At 38.9% G+C, this 22,403-nt stretch overlaps 1 protein-coding gene across 1 annotated transcript in view; it reads left to right on the forward strand.

Moving 5' to 3' along the window:
- LOC143153786 (zwei Ig domain protein zig-8) overlaps positions 1-22,403 on the forward strand; it is a 128,509-nt gene that overhangs the window by 100,289 nt on the left and 5,817 nt on the right. The window contains exon 5 of the mRNA XM_076325333.1: positions 16,998-17,184. Within this exon, the coding sequence (XP_076181448.1) occupies positions 16,998-17,184 (187 nt within the window). The remainder of the gene's footprint in view (positions 1-16,997; positions 17,185-22,403) is intronic.

Genomic DNA, 22,403 nt, shown 5'->3' on the forward strand with positions numbered 1-22,403 from the left:
GTATAAACTTTATATAAACTTTGCACAATGTTTTTGTATCCACAAAGTAACTCTGAAGTGGATTCCATATAGTATGATACAGTCTGTATTGTATTCTATTAGACCACATTTCAATAAGAAATGTGAAAAAAGTTGATTACAGTTTCATTAGTCCTCTAGTAATAATCACTCGATATCCGGTATCAAGGATGTCTGATTTTCCAGGAACACTGTATCCATGCTATCGATCATAATTTATGTTCGTGCAATATAATAGATCAGATTTCGCGACAACAGCAATCAACTATTACAACCTCCCTGAAAGCTATATCAATGTTGCAGTCCATGCTGCGTTCTGTAGAAAATTAATTAAAGCGTTATTTATAAATTCATTCAGCTTGCGTCATGCACAGTAGATTATTTCTTTTTATTATCTTTTCAAGATTATTAATCGATAACTTAATATTTATAATGTCTGTCAATCGAAAGAAAATTACATAACGATAAGAAATACGCATAATCGAACTCTTTTCGTTTACGAAAATATAATGGAAGTAACGTAACACTTCTTCGTTATCTATTGCTATTGTTACGATTCTCTGGTATTCAATTGTTAGAATGTGGCCGAATTTAATGAATAAATTAGTATTATACTTGAGGTATTTCGGTACATTTGTTTCGAAAGTAAATAATAAACTGACAAGGTAGTTGACACAGCTGAGTCGCTGGTTAATTAGTCTAATTTTCGAGGAAACGAGTTTCCATAACTTTCGTTAACAAGAAGACAAAAGTTATACAAGATGCGTACTTCTTCAAATGGAAATGTTATGGTAAATAATTCCTCACGCGATGTATTATATCATATGCTTTGAACAAGCTTTCACTTCATTCTTAATTAATAATCACTTTTCATACAAGATGGTGCAAAATGTAATTGTTCATTTTCATAGAAGTGTGCTAATTATAGTGCATAATTATGTTCGCTAATTATATTCACAGACAAGATAATAAGCACTGAGGATAATACACGTAGCCATTGCAGGTTATGCTAACTTCTTCGAAAACGAATTCTTCTTTTCCAAAATAAACAAAAATTGAAGCCGATTCAAGCCCGTAATATCCAATTTATAGCTGTCGTGTCATATCGTTGATAAATTTAATGTTAAATATTTATTTACAATCTTGGTACACACTTCCGCGTGTTTCAATGTTTAAAATTATTTAAAAATTGAAACCAAAAAAATCATTCGTGATTGCACACACACACACTCGCACACGCAACACACATACGTATACGACTCAGTTAGAAATTTATTATCACCGGGTTGCTGTCGCGAAGCTAATCAAGTTCACTTACACGTGGAGGCAGTTTCAAACGACAGTTGAACCGGAAGTTCAGCGTTGTGGGAGTTGAGATTTTCGCGAAGGTTGAGCCCCGAGCGTCTCCTGAAGGTAGAGAAGTGGAGTATAGCAAAGGGCGCGCGTTGATTTTATGGCACACCAGAATGTATTTATACAAGAATTTGCAATCCCCTGAGCACAAGGAGATTGCGCACTTCCCTCATTTCCTTGTGACGACATAATAAGAGTGGCTCAACGAAATCGCCATTTCAAGCTCGTCCGGTCCAATTGTTTTCTCAAATTGAAGACTCAAACGATACACGGTCTGCGACCTCGGGTCGTATTCTCTATTCACTTCTATTCTCAAATGGCCTTTTTAACGACATTCTTTATCGCACTGTTTAAATCTTTCGAAACGGTTGACTTTAATCGACAACTGCAACGTCGAAAATCAACTTTAACGATGAATAAATCTGCGCATACTTTAATTCGAAACAGGGATATGCGCGTTTCTGCTGATTAAATATTGACAAAATTTATTTGTTCGATTCCCTGGAATTTAAGGAAACACAATATTCTGAAAGTGTCAAGCACGCTCAATAACAAGGACATATCGTTACCAATGAAGTAGAAATGTTTGCAGAAGTACAGTATTACTACGTAAAGTCGTGCATAAGACATTTGAAGGGTTGTATATCAAAATTGCTACGGAAATCACCGAGATAAGTTCAGTTTCTCGCAGAAGTTATTGCAGCACAAAACAGCAATAACTCAGAAACGGGGTCAAATAAGTTATGTATTTCTATAAGCTTTTCTTGCTGTTTCCTCGCACCGAATCTGTTGTGAAAGTAGATGCTGTCAATACGAAACATTTTCTATAGTAACAATGTTTAGGAATAATAACTACGTTTAGGATTCGAATTAATTGAAATATCATTGACTGTTAGAATTATTAATGGTATTTCTGATGAGTTTAGAGTTTGTATTACGAAGAAGAAAGACAATTTTTCCAAATATTTCTTATCGTTGTTATTACATACTCGTAATTATGAGACTATATTCAACTTTAGATTCATTTAGTAATATCTAGTGATAACTATGAATTACAGTATAGATTATTCTGTTAGATTATTTAATATGTGACTTAATTTCCGTCAATATAGCTCTCGCCATTATTGAATAGAGGAATTCGTATGTATATTTTTAATGTTCAACGCTAAGAAAGAACCAGTTGATGGGAAAAGAATGTTACTCCACGATTTACGAAGAGTTGTTCTATGCACGTAAGTAACACAGAACAAATTCTTCAACGTCAAAGATTTACAAAAGAAAAAGAACACACAAAAAGAATCCATTATGAATGGTAGGAACCAATCTACCTGGAAGATACACATAATTTTAAAGAATATCAATAGAGGTGCATCGAGAAGCACGGAGATTGAACGCAGAAAAAAAGTGATTAATTGCACGCACGCCGCTTTTCCGCCCTCTTTTAATAAAGACCTTCTTTTGTGACCGAGTCCCCTGAATTATCGGCTCGTTCTCGCTTTTTTAAATCGAAAAACGCTCGCTCGCCGAGCGTATCGAGGGTGCATTCGAATACTCTCGAGCGGAGCTCTCTCCATCGAAACATGAAGCGGCTGCCTACTTCAAATTGCTATTTTCTCTTCGCGACTGACTTTACAGATCGACCTCGCCAACGTTAAAGTTTTCCGCGGACACTCTGGCCTCCGTGTTTTAAATTCTCGTTAAACGTTCATCCAGTCCCCATCCAGGTTGGTCTTTCATTCGACCAAGCGTCTTCCAGAAGCTGGAAAAATTGTTCTTTTATCGTTTACTGTGAACTTCGTAACGGAAAAGGAGCGAAGAAATAACGAGGTGGACTTCTTGTGAAACCCGATCTATCATATTTTTTCTTTTGTCTTAATAACAACCATATTGGATTTTTCTTCCGCTCGTGTATTTTAATTTTAGCATACCTTCTTCGAAAGACCGAATCCAGGATTCCGTTGAAATTTGCTCGCGGAATTCCTAAATTTATTGAAATTTGGCATTGCCAGAGATCCAATCGGGACGGAGATTGACTTTTGAATGGAAATTTATTCCGAATTACTAGTTCTTCGTTTACGCGTGAAAATCGCGGAGAAAAAGAGGAACGGAATACTTGATATTGAAAGAATGTAGTCGTCGAGAAATATTTTTATTTCTCGGACCAAGTTTTCCGTGAGTGTCACTTCCTTTGAACGCATTAATACCGACTTGAATCTTTAATCGTTATTATGGTCGAGACTAGATTTACGAAATTCTAATAAAGAAACTTAACGTTCAATTTCTACTACAGCTAGATATAAAATTGGAATTCATTTAAAAGTATGTTTATAGAATATGTTTAAGTTTACGAGTTTAAATATAACGAACGCCCAAGATTGCAATTAATGAAAGTTAAACAGATATTGAAGTTCCCGAAATCCTAAATTGTGTACAAATAGAGAGAGTAAAGATGCCTGAATATTAGGCATATTTCACTGAACCTACCCGTAACATAGTAACGCTTAAAAGTTTAGATACACGAGTACGTATTAATTTGAAGGAAGTTCACCAATTTTGCAGTAATGAAGTAAAATTAACATAAATATAACATGGACTGCATAAAATTCATTACAAACTATCCTTAGCATCAACGAACACAACTTTTATTAGCTCTGTTCCATATATAATTTTTAAATAACTCGAGTATAAAGGTCAAATTCTTTGACTTACACTACAATAACTTGTAAGAATATTTGCAGTGTTTTCTTCTTCAAATTATAATTTTAATTAATCTCGAGAAAATTTTAGCTTTCTAATTGTATCAAAATTGTATATTCGTATTTAATACGAATTAAAAGATTAAATAAAATACGATACGTAGAAGTAGAAATGATGATGCATTTACCGCGAACAGGCACGGTATAGTTACATTGCTGTTATTAATCTAACCCAATTTTCAAGATATTAAATGTTAAAGTTCTGAATAATTGAGCGAAATCTGGCTGACACACCACAATTTCGCTTCCGATATCTACGCTATATTTTAAGATTTCACCTTACTTAAATAATAGCACTCGAAATTGAACATTTTATTTCACATCTTTGAACATTTTTAAGTTTTATTATAAACGTATTTTGTGCAATAAAATTGCAACACAAAAGTCTCTTTAAATATATCTTCGTAACAAATTCCAGTAAATCGATCATTTTCCAGTAACTAGCAATAACGCTCACTTTGATTAAAGTTATTTAAATTCTACAGAATTTACGTCAAATATTGTACATCCTGATATGAAATAATTTATATATGGTATAGCCAGAATTTCTCCGCAGCAAAATTTTCTATTAAATGTTATCGAAACTTTGTAAAGCAGTATTTAAATATTAATATCTCATTAGTATATCACCGTGAAAAAACTTTCGTAACAACCAGCAAAATTTCTCACAGAGTAACTCTCAATTAACCGGGACTAAAAATGCTTGGTCATCAAAATCTGGTTCCCGGTACTGTCTTCTTCGTTAGCCAAAAATTAAGACAAATTTTGTGGACTTTGAAAATCAGGTCGAATCGTTCGTGCTTATTCGCTCGCAAAATTTAAAGGATACAAATGAAACCAGCTCGCAGTCCGTAGCATACATCATCTAAAAATTGTGCAACAAATACGTATCTATTTTTTCAGCTAGATGAAACATCCCTCCGTTATCCCTTTACTATCACCCTTCGTCGCGAACTCGCCGATACACCACGAATATACTACAAATACGATGGGCCATAAATTTTTATCAACGTTCCTCTCAGCCATTTCGCTTCGCGGCTATTATCCCATAAATCCAACGAAGATTCAAAGATTCGTATAAACGAATCTACCCCCTTCGAAACGCTACAATAAAACCACGAAGAGAGCATCGGCTGTTTCCCGACAATTTTATGCGCGCGAAATTTCACAATACTCGTACAGTACCGTTCGATGAAACGCGAAAAGTCAGTACTGGTCATTCGCATATACTCGGGGTAGGTCACGAATTCACTCCAGGCATCGATCGTTTTTATCTCGAGTCGAGACTCAGAGGGGGAAACAGCCAACGAGATATACCAAGCGTGAGCGCAACAGTGCGCGCGTTTCGTATTAGAAACGCTCAGGCGTCGAACTTCAAAGCGACGTCACCCGCGTATCGTTGTGACAACCGCTAATACAGAAAAAAAAATTTTTTTTTCCCATTGTATCTCCACGAGAGTATTAATGACATTCTTCCAATGAAAATGATACAAATCACGATTATACTCCAACTAATTCTTATACACTTCACACGAATCATTTTTATTTCTTTCATTTAATGAAAAACCGTCTAAACAGGGTCGTGTTTGGACTTATCTTTTACGGGAGAACCTCGTCAGTTCATTGGTAATATTCTAACGTCGAATATACAAACTTGAATTTTCATTAATAATTTGAATTTAACCCTGCCGGTGTGTTTGATCTCTTTCTTGAACTGTCGGTTTCTCGAGTCGGAAGATCGTTCGGTCCTAAGACAAACGGTGATTATTCTCTCGCATAGATCCGTGCAAAATCTTCGTGTAAGGTTCGGACACGCAATCGCGAAGCTTATGTCAACGTGGCGGGATGGCGTTCCCGCGCGTGGTCGCCGTTATCTCGGGTAAAGAACGACACGGAAACTTCCGTTTAATCCGGTTAAAAGTAGGAAGAACTTTTCCGCGAGCTTCCGGTCGGAAAGTCCTCGCTCCGGCGAACTTCACGGAATCTTAGCTCGACACAGTATTTTCATCGTCCAGCTTGCCATCCAGCCAACATCTCCTTTCATCTCCTCTCGTTCCCTCTCGTTCGAGGGTCTGTGTCCACCTCCTCGTCGCTCTAACCCACTCTTCGCTTCCCTGCTCCTTTGTTCTCCCTTTTAGCTTTCTTATTTCATTCGAGGCTATCGGCAGCTGGAAAGTATCCCTTTAATTAGAAGATGGCCGGCTCGCTTTTTCCAACAGCCCAGGGGCTCCTCTCGAGTCGTTTCGTACCGGGAACGATTGGAAGTTATTTGGTCACTTATGAGCCGGATAATAAAAGCTTAATTGAGAAGCTGTTCGAAGGGTTGGGTGGTTCGGTGAACGCCGGCTCATAGGGGCGGTACGCTCGAATGTATTTGTCGAAGAGTTTTGTCGAAACCTGGGTCAATACATCGGATCAGGGCCTCTTTTATGCCGGACGAACGGGAATTTAACGTATTTCCCCGCGCTCGTTAGGCGGAATTAAAACCGTAAAACCGAGGCATTATTGACGTCCTCGACACGGACGAGATTCCATTTTCAATGGTACGATCGAAGGAACTGCGGAATATGTCTTTGACGAACGAATTTTTCAAGAACAAAGCTCACCGTGGGCAAACAGCGATCTCGTTTTTAGCTTAAAATCGTCGAAAACGCAACGATTGCACGTTTTTTAAGAAACGTGGACAAGGCGATAAAATTTCTGCATACTCGTCCGATAATAGCGCAAGGTCGATACAATGGACGATTAGGATCGATTGAAACAGTGGTCGTAGTCGTTCGTAGGAATAAAATTAATCTTTCTTTGTAACTTGAAGGGCCAGTATCAAAAATTGAGTTTATTCTCTAATTTATCTAATCTGGTTTCGTGGACTTTGATAATGAAACTGTGCTCAACGGATTCAAGTGTGTCAATCCGTAGAAATAGAGCCGATAGATTTTCAAAATGACATTAAAGTGTAATTAGAAAATTAATCACTCCAGTCTCCGTGTTAAAATGTTAATATTACTTTTAATAGGGTGCTATTTGAATTTTCGTTTCGCTGTAGACACGGATAATCCGGGTGGATTCATTCGATACGGAACTACGTTGGAATTAAAATTCAAGTAGTTCCCCCAATTATTCCCTGCCCGTGAAGCTAAATAGTATGTGTCGGTATAACTTAAATGAAGCAACGGTTTCTTTCAGTGGACCGAGTATGCTAATGTAACATTGAAAGAAGCAAATATTTACTTAAATGCACCAAGGTGGCTCCCCCGAAGATGATTCAGAGTTTGTTTCGCTCTTTCAGAGTCGAATACTTTTGACGAATGTCTCGTCTGGTGCATGCGCGCGCCAAGAGTTTCAATATCCGCGTAGCCCGTCTCGGTACTGAATACTTTTCAACACGTGCAACCAATTAATTTCAAAATCATAAACAACGAAAATAACAAAAGTCGTGCGGAACAATCTGTTCCCATTTCTTGTTGTTCCAGCGTTTCTTGTACATCTATTTCTAATTACCTAACACATAATTTAAAGCGTGTATTCGTATAAACCTTTCGATTCTACCAAAACAATTTGTCGATATAGGATAAAATAAACAGTAATTGTAAATTTGAAAAGAAATAGCGAAACGTGCGGTGGTAAAAACCAAGGAAACTAAACGAAAAATATTCACGACATCATTAACCGAACCCACTGGGGAAAAGGAGGTCCAAAGTTCTTATTTTCACTGCGAGAAGTCGATAGTTCGATTTCAGATCGATTTGTTTCCATCGGATGGGAGACACGATGAGAGCCGAAAATATCGTCCCTCGGGGAACATAAACGCGATATGCAAAGATGCACGATATCGGGACCACCCCTGTCGCACTCGCGATTTTTATCCTCTCGCGAGTAGAAGCTCGAAAATGGTGCGCCTCGCGAAACGCCGAGGAAACCCTTTTATCTGGAACGCTGTTCATTCCCGAAACAGAAAAGGAAGAAAGCTGATGGAAGAAACACGAAAACCGAACGACTCTGTTCCTTGTATATCGGTCACAGAATCTTGATAGATCGATTCCATCGATACTCGTAAGTGAAACATGTACTGGCAATCGAACAAGTAAATGTTTTATCGTCGCACTTGGATAGCGAGAGATCGACTATACGTGCGAGCGTGTGCGTGAATTTTAAGACTGTACAACGAAATTGAGTTTGGGTTACGAGTCATCTTGTACGTGTCGATTAACTTCGCGATCGTCTTTTGTTTGCACACAAAATGTGCATTTTAGGCGAGAGAGAAAACATTTCTAATAAAGATAGTCGTAATTGCGTCTAGAAACTACAAACGCGTAATTAACTCTTTCGAATGAGGTGCGCATTAATGGAATGATATTGTTGGTACGGACCAAGTTAAAGACTAGAACAGACGAACAAGATATCTTGTAAATGAAGCAATAAAAAAAGGAAATATAATCGTATGTGCAAATGTGGTATGAAAAACGAAGATAAAAATTTTTGACAGTACACACGGAAGGCAAGGCAAAATGAAATAACAAGTCACGTGCAAAGTAGTAGCTAGTAATGGTTAATTTGGTTCTTAAAGAAATCAATTTTAAAGGAATAAATTTTCAATCCCGAATAGAAAAAGTCTTTTAGTACTGCGTTATAGGAGCATGATTGTGTCAACACTTTGTATATTTTCAGTTACGATAACAGCCACTGAATCGATTCCTGGCTAATCGCAATTTTTAACCAATTTTACGGAGCCACGTTGAATATACAATCGTGTGCAATAATGTCCAATGCAATTTTAGAAAATCGTGACGGAGGTGGCAGTGAATTTGTAAATTTTGATGTACGAGGATTTACAAGTCTCGAGTTTCAATGCAGTAGCAACATATATTAACCCCGATCCAGCCGCATCTATGCCTTAAGCCTTTCACTGAAACGCGCACATAACTAACAATAAGAGCGCTTACGACGTGCACCAAGAGAATCACGCTCCTAGGAATTCTCCTAAGTCCGCGATGCAGATGAGATAATTATTCCAAACGTTACCAAAGCTTTCACAACATGCCACCGTTTCCGGGGATTTGACACCGTATGCGTATGTATACATATATCGTCGACAACAACGTCTTATTGACCGAATAAAAAAATGGACAATGTTAACGTCTTCATCTTATAAGGTAGTTTCAAAGACAGATGGCTCGATGCTGTCTCGTTTTCGAAGCACTGAGCCTCGACATAAACCAGGGGTTGGCAAACTTTGTCCGAAGAGGACAGAATAATAAATATTTTGGACTTTACGGGCCACGAGATAAAATCCAGGACACGGTGCAATGCTTACATATAAGACGACGAAGAAAATTTACGCAGGACTTTTGGTAACAAAATACGAAATTCGTAGAGACGGATTATTGAGGAATAATCGACGAGAGAGCGTAACTGCGTCACATTGACGCTACTGTGTTGATATTAAGATTGCAATTTCTTGATTTTTTTTCGTGAAATTTATTCAAGAACTATCGTGGACTATAATTTACCCGCCCTCAAAGTTTACCAGTTGGCGCCAAACGATGAGCATTCAAAATTGCGTAATACCGAAGTAGCTACATATCGAAGGATTGATTGTGTAAAATATACTCGAACGATCTGAAAGAAAGCAAACATGGTGGTATTGTATTCGCTAAAGAATAAAGACACTGTTCCACGGAAACTCTCGCCGGAATAGAGAAAGTATCGATACCTCGTGGTCAGAGAACTCTTTCGAGCACACACACCGGAACCACCGAAGGGTGAATTAGTATCTAGCGAACAAACTGTATTTTTCTTACGGACTTACAAGTCGGTAAAGCATATTTTTCCAACAAGCAGTAAAGCGAATGTATTTTATGAACGTATTTATAATCCCTTCGTGTACAAGCGTTAGTTATTGAAAACGCATGTTCAATGTACACACCCTTCGCAGCGAAAGGGTTAATTATAGGTACATGGAATGTGGTTGGGCTAGTAGTCGGTGGAATAAATAATAAACAGTATATAAATACTGTCGTAAAGAGGTCACCTTAATAAATAAGTATTAATAGAAGTGACAGAAATTCGTCGCCCTTGTCTCGATTGCCAGCCAAGAAATAAGACGGGACAATTAACAATTACAGTATACGTAATTTTAGTTCTCTTCGGAAAATAATACAATAATCTACAAACATCGTTTAACAACGAATTAAAAGCGGAATGTAAAATCGACACGAACTTTTCAATTCAAAGATAAGAAATTAATTATAATCGGACGCGGGTTATCCGATTCGTGTTGTTCGAACGATTGATTGTCGAAAGATTCTCGAGAGATGGATTTTAACATCGACGTGGATATAGAAACTGACAACGAGTCTTTACACTGCGAGAAGGGTGTATATACATCGTCCGAATAGAAGAATAAGTCACGATATAGGAGTGGAAACATTGAAATTTGCATAGACGATTAACCCGAATAAATGCGCGCGAGGGTTTCGCGCAAAAACGATCGGTATAAACGCGAGGAACGAAATCCAATTTAAAAATTGAAAACGAACGAAAAGAATTTACTTCGGTTCACCCGAGTGTGTAAATAAATTAAAGAGATAAGAAAATGCGAACGCGCGTACTTTGGTAAATATTATTTGCGGAAATCTTTTTTGTCCGAGTTCGCCCGGCGGGGCAAAAAGAAAAAAAAAAGAAAAAAAAACGGGATAAGCGAAAAAAGGACGAAGCACGAAAACTGTTCGTTCCTATTCCCGGTATATCGGTCAGGGGATTCCGATCGATCGACGAGATCGATTCCGGTCCGTGGCGCGCGGCGCGAAAAGACGCTCGGCGCAGAAGCGGGAGGGTGTTACTTCGCATACGATATCAATCACTCTTCACCACGCGGCATCGGGTGAAGCTCATGTTCAATTAGGGCACAGCGCAGCGAGCTCCCACGGTAAAGCTTCTCGATCGATAGCGGCATTACGAAGGCACAATAAGATGATTTCCCAGCACACCTTTATCGTTGTCAACGCCCGGCGAACAGTGTGCTTAGAAAGCGAGACGTTTCTACCACGGAATCGTACGGTACGCGCTCGCAAACTCTCGATCCTCGGGATTGTTGGATACTTCCAACTCGGTTCGAGCAGCCGGCTTTAGCGCGCGAGAGCTTGAGCACTTCCAGCGCTCTCTTCCTTGACAAGAAGAGGTAATTAGAGCCTCGACGCATTTATCGTCGCTGTAGCTTTCTTGTTTTGTTATCGTCTTTGGTAAATGATACTGATTACGAAGAGAAGGAACGGGATTAAGAGTGCCGCGAGCACCTATTCGAATCTAATACGCTCGAATATTATTCACGAGAGATAACGTTCGAGAGTCGAAAGTTCTCGCGAAAATTTCGCGGGAAAATGTTACAGTGGTTCCTGGTGAACGTAAGTATTAAAATCGTTCGTTTTCGCGATATTGCCAATTATAGTTCACAGTACTTCGCAGTACGCTCGCGTGTTGCGTTACGCGTTATTCTCCTCGTTCTATTAATTTGTAAATATTCGATGAATTCCCGCATCCGTGCAGCGTGAAATTTTTTCGCTCGTGCTCTTCGTACAGTTCGTTATAAATAAAAAAAGCAAATGTTTGACTCGAAGTATTTACGGCAAACAGCAATTAAAGTTCAGGATGAAATTTCATGACACGCGAATTTCGAAGAGCGTCGGATTGCAATACCGATTGATTGCATCGAAATATTTACCGTGCGCGCACGAAAAACGTTAAAGGTTCGCAAGTTTTTGCGAAAATAAATGTTTCTCGTACTTGCGCGAGTTTTCGGAAATCCTCGTACCGTCGCTCGGTATTGTCGAAACCACCGCGCGATTCGAGGAAAAGTTTCGTAAGATCAATCGTGGTGAACGAATTTTGACGAATTAATATCGAAGAACGAATCTCGAGAAATTGTTAGGGAATTTCGGAAAATGAACCGCGAGGAAGAGAATTCCGATAACTGGGAACGTCATCGGTGATACGAAGTTTAGAGGGTCGCGTTTATTGGAATTTTCTCCGTAGTTCGCGACTGTTTATTCTTTCGTGCTTGTTTCGAAACACCCTGGATAATAACTTGCAAAAAAAAGAAAAAAAAGAAAAAAAAAAACATGACGCTTCGGGCGATATCTCTCTTTCCCCCTGTGAACAAACACGCGCTCACCGAGAGGAAATAATTTTGCGCGTTTGTTCTTTCCTTTCACATGCGCGCGTATCCGGAATGTGTAAAGCCTGATTTACGCTTTACCTGAAAATAACACGATCGAACGGCCGTTTTGTAGACATTTCGACGCGACAACGCCAGACAATTTTTACGGCGGTGCATTCACATCGTGTGCCGTATTCGTAACTGTAAAATGCACAGTGAATAAAGTGATTCTGCATTCAATGGTTTTCAATCAACGTTGCGCCGTTGTTCAACGGACCGTTCTAAGTTATAGTAAACAATATTTGCACGTTCGTTAACACGCCTGTTCCACAATTGACGCTTTGTTTTACACACAACGTTGCTACAACGACATTAACGCTTCAATGATTGCGCAATATTTAACGACGCAACTAGCCGAAATGTTCAACGATCCTCGAGGTAGAAAATATTGTTCGAAGTGTAAACGTTAACTCGGTGCTGCGTAATATACAATACTTTCTATTCTATCATCCAAATCACCAATACGACTACCTACTTATAGAATATCGAAGCCAAGAAAGTTTGACGTGTAACCGATATTTCAATAGTTATAATCTCTATCGAAATTTGATATTGAATAAAAAAGTTTCTAAACTCGATTTGAAACTATCTCGATTACGTGTAAATAAAACGGTGAGCGAGATAACGCTGGTAAAAACAATTTGTTTTGTACAGTGTAGAATTGCTTCGATTACGCGCAAATCTTTTGTAAAAGCAACGGTAATCGAGATAACGTTAATAAAAACAATTTGCTTCGTACAAATAACTCCTGTAAAATCGCTTCGCTCGCTACGGAAGATTCAAAGGATGGAGGATCGGGAACGTTTTATTAAAATACTCGAATGGATTTGCACACGGTGAAACTTCTATTGTTTGTTTATTACGAAATAAACGATAAATTAATTTACTTCCATCGGACTTCCAACGGGCGAACTCTCGTGCGTCGACGGACAAAAAGCTCAACACCGAATGAGTCTCTGTCGTAATTCACCGCTACTCTGATTATCATAATTCGCGTGCATCGGCGCGGTGGCAAAAATTCAACGGAATAAATCACCGGAGGAGTGCACATCCGCGGCACAGACGGTGAGGAGAAGGACGTTAACACTGGAACTATCAAAGGGGGCAATTTGACCTGTTTCCCTTTAAAATTGCACAATTATTAACGGTGCTCTTGACCGAATTATTCGGTGACAATTAATAGACAAAAAATAAACAACTATATTCGTAAATTAGTTTGCTCTTTTCGCTTCTTATTTCGAAGATTCGTATACGATCTCGTACAAATACGTCCATCGTCGATAATTCCAGTATTAAATATCCGCAATCCCGAGTCGATGCATCACGAGTTAACACTGAAACTACCAAAAGTGTCGATTTCATCTATTTCGAACTTCTTCGTAAGATTACTTAATTATTCGATGACAATTAATAGATAAAAAATAGACAATTATATTCGTAGATTAATTTGCCCCTTTCACTTCTTATTTCAAAGATACCCGTACGATATCGTGCAAATAAGAATACGCTCGTAGTCGATAGTTCCAGTATTAAATATTCACAATCCCGAGTCGATGCATCACGAGTTAACACTGGAACTACCAAAGGTGTCGATTTCATCTATTTCGAACTTCTTCGTAAGATTACTCAATTACTAACGATGCATTAATCGGTGACAATAGACAAAAAAATAGACAATTATATTCGTAGATTAATTTGCCCCTTCTGCTTTTTATATCAAAGATACTCGTATGATTTCGTGCAAATAAAAATACGCTCGTCGTCGGTAGTTCCAGTATCAAGTATCCGTAAGCACGAGTTCATACATCACGACGCTACCTGGTACGTAGCGAATTGCGTAAGACCTGTTTGCGGTTCGGTGCGCGCTCGAAACGCGGCTGGAGGACCCGAAACGAGTTTAAAGTCCGTGCCGTGAAAGATTCAATTACGCCGCGGGAGTCTTGCGGGCGCTCACAGGCCGGAGGACTTTGTCCCGGAACGAGAGCACGTACCGTCGTCGCTTTATTTTTCGTCTTGTTTTCCCAACCGTGGCGAGGAAAGTGCGACACCTTGTTGCGCGTCCCGCCCGAAACTTTCCCGTGTTTGCTCGCTCACCCAATTATCGAATGGGAGCTGTTTGCCTCCGTAATGGGGAAACGCGTCTCCGCGAGAAACAATCGGATCGGTGTCGCGGTGGTGGCTGGTCCACCCGAAACGAGAAAAATTTCCCAAACACACCGACACGCTCCAGGAGAATCACCAACCGTATAATTGTGATCGACCAAGAGTATTTTGGAAAGAATCATCCGGGACGATAAACAGAGGAGGCTGTTGAACTGGAACTTTCGGATGATACTCGTCGTCTACGGTCTTGGCGAAACAGTGCAACTATTAGTAACGGAAATTGCAAAAATACTGTAGATACTCTTGAAGGTATCTACATATTTTTTTTGAATTTTTTTAACATTGTTAACAGAACTTAATGGAACTATTATTAACAGAAATTTCAAATATAGTATAGAAATATAGATAGATAGAAAGGGAGTTCGACGATTTTAGAGTTTTTTAACCCGACTAATTGCCCGAATCGTTCGTTTTCTTTTATCTCAATCTGAAGCGAAGATACAGAAACTATCCACTAATTTCAATTTTTACATTGTTCGGTATATTCTCATCAGAGTATCGCTAATGGATTTCCGAGAGTTTTGAAACAAAAATTAATCCAAACACGATCTCGTTTGGCTTAACTCGCTTGGTTCCAGCAACAGTATCGCAAATACCGTACGCCAAATAGATATGATCAAAAGTATTTCAAATGATGTACTTAGATTTATCTTCAGCTAGATTAGCTTGCAACGATTCCAAAATTTGTATTACTAAAAATACCGTACGCCAAATAGGTACGATTAAAAGTATTCCAAATGACGTACTTAAATTTATCTTCAGTTAGATTAGCTTTCAACGATACCAAAACCCGTATTATTGAAAATATAGAAATTAAATATACAGAATCAGTGGTCGAGGTGGCTATCTTTCAATTATCGAGGGTGAAATACTACGAAGAAACGAGGAGTTTTTTATTACGGTAGATAAGAACGATCCACTTTTCTTTTAGCAGACAGAAAGTTGTTCTATAAAATTGAAAGGAAACTATTGGTGACAGTAAAAAGCAACGTACACAGACATCCTTGTAACTAGAACAGGATCTCATTAATTTCGGGAATCAGATAATTGGGAAAACATTTGAAGGGAAGTGCAACTGGCACAGTGAGCTTGAAAAAGAAATTGTAGTTCAAGAAGGTAATGGTCATTAAGCCATTCCACTCTTTCCTCCACCAATTTCCTTCGTTTCCAATTAGAAAGGAGCTACAGTTTGTTCCAGTTGCAAATAAAACAGTGTCTCCGTAAAATTGTTGCTTCGAATAGTAAATTTTTTTTTTAGAGACAAGTGACACGTAAGTATCTTTGGATTCATTCCGATACTAAGTGAAACATTTTTCAATAATTATTAATAAGTATTTCTATGTACGTACATAGTTCAAATTGTGCAGTGCACACAAAAAAAACAGGACTCGTTGGTTCATTACGATTCGTAATTGCTATCAAGTACAAGAATCTAGACGTAACAATCGAATTTGAAATAAAATCACTGAAAATAGTATTTTATGGCTTTGAACGAAAAAAACGAAACTTTACTTAACGAGAAACCTCCAAGTGGAAACCCAAAGTAAGTTAATAGAAATCGCAAGTTTTCCCTCGCTGGAAGTTTTCTTTGAGGATGTCCTAGATACCGATTTTACACATCAAAGCGATAATAAATTTTACACGTTTACCGCGTGTACGTCTTTCCAGATTTCGCACGTTTATTATAAGGTAAACAAATACGCGAACGTTTATTTATTGTTGCATCTGGGATCTGATTAATGCCATCTAGAGCTTTGCACCAAAGAATATTTTGATTCCGAAGTCACAGAGGAGTCATACGTACAACTGTTTTTTATTGAAATCGGAAATTACCAAAGCAATTTAAACAGAAATACTCGTATATATAAGCATTCGACTTATCGCATAAAAAATATAAAAATCCATTTAATGAAAAATACAATCGCGTATTGTACTTACAGAGCTACGGATGATTCCACCAGTAGTTTCTATCGGCAATTTCTCGTTAATTTTCCAAGTTTTCTTCCCTGATGAAAGAATAAATTTATACAAGCGAAACGACACTCTTTTAAAATGGCGTAATTTCGTCGATCCATAAAAATATAAAAGCCTCGAACAGCCGATGGTCGGTGCAGCTATGTCCGCGCTACACTCACGCGCGTAAATTAATATATTACCCGTATTTACTTGCATAAAACTGTGAAAATCTCTTTCCAACGATTTACAACCGATTCCTCCTACGATAAAAGAAAAATGAAATCAATCCATAGAGTAATTAGAATCGCTTCGATTAAATATTCTATAAAAGCAATCGTAAGCTAATAAAATCAATAAAAGAGACAGTTTGTCTCGGTACAGATAATCTCGTACGTTTCATTCGATGTGATTACTCGTCTCAGTACGAATTGTTTTTCCGGTATCAATTCTCGAAAGGGTTCTCTTTTTCACGGATGACGAAGAGAACGCGTGTACGTTTGACAGGGTGCAATTATCTGGTCGCATTCGTTTTCCAGCTCCAGACATCAGGATCATGGACGAGGCCAGACACGAGTTACGGGACCGTTACTACAAAACCGGAAGCGGTATCGAGCTCGCATGCGTTGCTCGGCCATCTTGCCCCGACTCCAGGATACCGCATCCCGTCTGGAGGAAAAATGGCGAGACGTTGCCGGATCACGTCAACGTTTATCACATTAATGGGTGAGCATATATAGCGGAAGGACCGTGCCGGATCGAAGTTGGAGAGATAGGTACGCGACCGTGTTCCGATTTTGCGTTCCCATACACGAATTGTCCGCGTATCGGTGCACCGAGCTTCATCGGTTCGTGGCCGTTGAAAGCCGTGTAACGTTCGCTCCACGCTTTCTGGGTAACGAGCGAACCGTTTAATCTCCCTTGAGGCATTTTACGAGACGCCCGATGCTTCTGCGACGAAAGCTCCTATTTCGATTCGGTGCTCCCGTTTGCTTGTATTTATCAGCTCCGCGTTAACGTTCTCTCAACTTTAATTTACCCGTGAACAGTGTTTGTCGTAATGGATGGGGATTACACGGAATTAAACACTCCGGGTGGATATCGAGAAAACTTATTTGTACGCTCGACGAAATAAAAGAAGTACACGATCTCGTTCCGTTGTCACTGGATTCCCCTCCATTGTAAATTGGTACGATAAAGGACACATTTTACATTGTGATTTTCGAAGAGATTTCTTTAATTACAACAGACACGATTGTAAAGCACGTGTTCTATATTTAATCCCGTTATTGTACAGCGCAATAGCGTCTCTGAACAGAGACGAGCTGTGCCCGGATTAAAGTCTCGAGTGAAAATTAGAATCTGAATTGTCGAATAAAATATTTCACAACGACCCGGTGAAAATTTAACTAACTCTCTCGTGTTAATTGGCCGGAATATTGTCGAAAGTATTCTTTCTTTGTACGACATTTTTATATTTAACGCTTCGTACCGTAGAGATTAACGATCGAAATATCGATTAATAGTATTTATACGTGACGCCGTGTAAGGTACGTGTATTATATTTAATCTCAGCACTGTGCACTGCAATAATGTCTTTGGACAGAGACGGGTAAAATTTGCATCCGGATAAAAGTATTATCGATTAAAATTTAGAATTTCAATTGTAGAACGAAATATTTCACTAGCGAACGAATAAAAATTTAACCGTTCGATCGCATAAATGTCACGAATAAATTTCCGTTAGTCGATCGTATTCGTAGTTTTTTATTCGAATAAAATTTTTCCCGCCTCTGTTCTCCGGTATTGATAAAATTTGTTACCCGGTTTCACGATCAAGAGTCATCCCCACTACTGTTTATGTTTGTTCAACTTCGAGCTTCGTACCATTGTGTTCCATTCATTGTCCTCTTTGAGTGTCTCGTTCGAGTTCGACCAGTTCCGATAAAAAGTTTCTCTACCTGTGCTTTGCTTATTGATAAGCGAGAGTCCCGATTTTCGAATATTATGCGAGGCACTGCTGTACAACTCTAACCGTACACGATGTTTCGTTCTCGTGCTGTCGATTGTGGATTTTATTTTTCACTTTGGATTCCCTCCAAGAGCTATTCGACGCAAAGATACTATGCTTGATCGATGTTAAAATTTGGTCAAATAATGTAATCGCTGGAACGAAATCCGAGGAATTTGGAATCTCATCGATAGATACTTTTATGGATGGTTTGAGGAAGAAACACTTCATAGATGGTATAAACTTTCTTACCATCGATCCTGGAAAATATTCCAAGCGAAACTTGAATCACGAATATTGTTTCACGATTTCTCGTAGTTTCTCGAAAAGCCTGGCAACCAACCATAGGAATCAATATGCCGGAGCAACCTCTTGTAGACTTACGTGTCGAAAGAGCTCGAACATTTATATTCCGTGAGAATTTCCAAGGATTCGTGCAACGATCCAGTGTTTCGATGAATAGAATTCGGAACTGGAACTGAACCAACACCGATACAACGATTGAATATGCATATTGAAATGAACCAATACCGACTTAGAGTTTGAATCGTAGTTGGGCAGTAATTGATTATCCTTCGATCGTTTCTGTAATCGACCAACGAAGTGATCGTTCTAACATTAACGATTGATCGATTAGTTTCTCGAACGACAATTAATCACGAACTACATTTTGACTATAGATGTTAATTTGTTATCTGTAACAATTATAAAATAAAAGGTCACTACGATCTTTTCTAGAACCAATAATGTGTAGACGAAAATAAAAGTAAAACGTTTATAAATAATTCATTCGCTCGTTTAATCATTTAATAAATACAAATGTTCTGCATAAATTGTTTTCGTTCTTATTGATATTCCATTAACTCATCGAATCAATTTTAATCAGGAACACAATCATTTCGTGGTTAATAACGAGTTAGTCTATTATGTCGTATGATTGCACTCTCTTTAGTTGTTCAATAATTCATTAATCATAATTACTAGTTACTCTGAGAAATTGATCATCGATCGCTACCATAATTACTTGGTAGTCGTTATCATTAATCATTACTCGCGTACTACGCCACTCCGGTTCGACCGTCGATATGGAAATGAAGTGGCGCTGACGTACCTGAGAAAGTGTAGCAACGTTTGTGGATTTTTCAAATAGATAGGACGCGATAGGATAAATCGACATTTGAAAAGTTTCGTGGAGAGCTAGGATGACGCAGCGTAGGGAATTATTCAACGAGAATTGGGTGCAATACGTCCAATACAAAGACCACATATGCAATACGCGAACCTGGAAAATATTAATTACTTTTTAATGTCTGTAAAAAGAAATTTCAAACAATACTATTCTGCATTAATGTATACAAAAAATCTTTCGTTAACATCTCCTAGCGTTATCAACCCCTTAATACCTATACATACTAACCAAATATTCCTCCTTTTACAAAGTACCATTTACATTAAAAATCACTTTTTAAAAGGTACAATCTACCGACGTTAACCCAAGTTACGACAAAGAAACTTAGGGGAGTCTGATTTTTCAATGATATCATATAATGTGTCAATCACTAATTTTAAATTAATTAGTCAAAAAAACGCTACCAGTGCAAGAACCACATTTGGAGATATTTGAGAAAACAGTTTTTCGAGCTCGTTAAAATTCAAGAGAGTATAAAAACACAGATGCGGAGTATTTATTTTACGCTGTTTTTGATCTCAATGTGCAGTTTTACATTTCATAGTTTCGAGATTATTTGAGAATATCTAATTTTGGATTTGTACCGTTCTTCGGCCCATTGATTCGATTAATCCGGGGATATAGGAACACACCACAATGAATGTGTTCGCAGCTAACAGAGATGCGCTACATCTTGTGGAGTAACCTCGGTTCGGCGAACTCCTGACCAACCTGTCTGTACTGTTAGTTCGGTCGAATTCTGTAGAGTTCGGCAACATCTAGATTGCCGGATCAGAACTCGATGGTGTTTCCCTAAACGTGATGGAATCCTATCCGTCCAGATCTGGTCAGGACTTGTTGTGCTCGGTGGTAATCCTATCGTAGCTGTTATGACGTGATCGGATGAAGCAGGACCCGCCAAAATTTACACGGCTTCAATTAGTACAAGCTACAACCGGACTACAAATATGTTTCCATTGTTCATCGACATAACTAGATAACTTTAAAGACAGAAATCAGTATTTCCTTCGTTTTTAAATAAGGAACACACAGCAATTCGTTCTAGTGTTTATTCAATTTAAAATCTTCTATTTTATCCGATACTATCGGAAGCACCATAACCGAGTAATCCAAAAAGTAGTATTTTTAATGTTTGCACACGAAGGTTTGTTTGCTACAAAAAAGTAACGATTCGAAACTTTTATGATAATTAATGAAATTTTTTAAAACTGAAATTAAAATATACAAGTAATTCTCAAGAATAGTTAGAAAACAGCTTAATTTTCTTGGTGGTTCGAGCACCTTAGACATCGAAGGTACAATAAGAGTATAACAAAAGTTTTTTGTTTTACGATTTATTTTTACATCTTAAAGAACTATTCCAAATTCGCAGCCAATTAGCTCGGTACCACCCGTGACGAATAATTATTGTTCGTCGCGAGTGATACCGATTACCAGGTCTCACCACGTGGAGGTTGCTGCGAGCGGAGACCCGGAGAGAGATAGATGGAATCAAAGTTCCATCGATCTCCCTCGATACGCGATACAAACGAAGATACTAAACCAAAGAGATGGAAGGAATCAATGTTCCTTCGATCTCCTCGTTTAGTTCTGCCGAGCAATTACATTATGGAAAAATGAGGCAAAATTGGGAAAGACGCGACGCGAACCGTGCAGTTGGGCCTACTAGGTCTATCCCGTTTCCTCTCGGTGGTTCCGATTCCAGAGAAAACGAGCGACGCCATCCACTCCCCTAGAGGAGTGCCCCGTTTCTCCATCTTTACGACGAGAGGGTCTTATTTTGGAGGCTTTCGCAGGGACCGGCAAAGATGCCTGCTCCTGTGCTCGCAACATGCCCCCTCTGGAAGCAGACACATCGGAAGAGACGGCGATAGACCGTTCGGACCAGCTACACGGCCGGCCACTTGCTTGTACAAGAAGCAGTGGTGACCGGACCGAGGAACGAAGAAGCGAGCAAAATTAAGCTAAAGATTGGATAATTGCTTGGCAGATCACAGCCTTAAAACTAACTTATTCTAACTGCAGAGATAGAAGGAAGCAATGTTCCTTCGATCTCCTCGTTTAATTCTGCCGAGCAATTACATTATGGAAAAATTAGGCAAAATTGGGAAATACGCGACGCGAACCGTGGAGTTGTTCCTACTAGTTCGGTCCCGTTTCCCCTCAGTGGGCCCGATTCTCAAGGAAATGCGCGACGCCGTCCACTCATATAGAGTGCCCCGTTTCTCCCAACTCCGCGTCAGGAGCTACGCAGAGCGTGGACCTGACTCACGGAGGATGACGAAGAGAGGGTCTTGTGGCACAGGGGCTTCCGCAGGGACCGGTGCGAACACCTGCCCCTGTGTTCGCAGCATATTCTCTCTCAAAGCGGACGCACCAGAAGAGACGGCGATCGAGCGTTCGGTCCACCTCCACGGCCGGTCACTTGCTTATGCAACAAGCAGAGGTGGCCGGACTGTGAGACGAGGAAGCGAGCAAAAATAAGCTAAAGATTGGATAATTGCTCGGCAGAGCACAGATATTCGCACATGGTGGCCTTAAAACTAACTTAGTCTAAGTTTAAAACTAAAGATCCTTCTTTTTTCTTTCTTCTTTCTTTTTTCTTCTTTTTTCTTTCTTCTTTCTTCTTTCTTCTTTTTTCTTTCTTCTTTTTTCTTTCTTCGTTCGTCGATGTACCTACCTAAGAGAAACAAAATTGGAATTGGAAATGGAAATGGTTGAATACATGTCATGCAGTAACAAAGA

The sequence above is a fragment of the Ptiloglossa arizonensis genome, chromosome 13 (genome assembly GCF_051014685.1).
Source record: "Ptiloglossa arizonensis isolate GNS036 chromosome 13, iyPtiAriz1_principal, whole genome shotgun sequence".
NCBI lineage: Eukaryota > Metazoa > Arthropoda > Insecta > Hymenoptera > Colletidae > Ptiloglossa > Ptiloglossa arizonensis.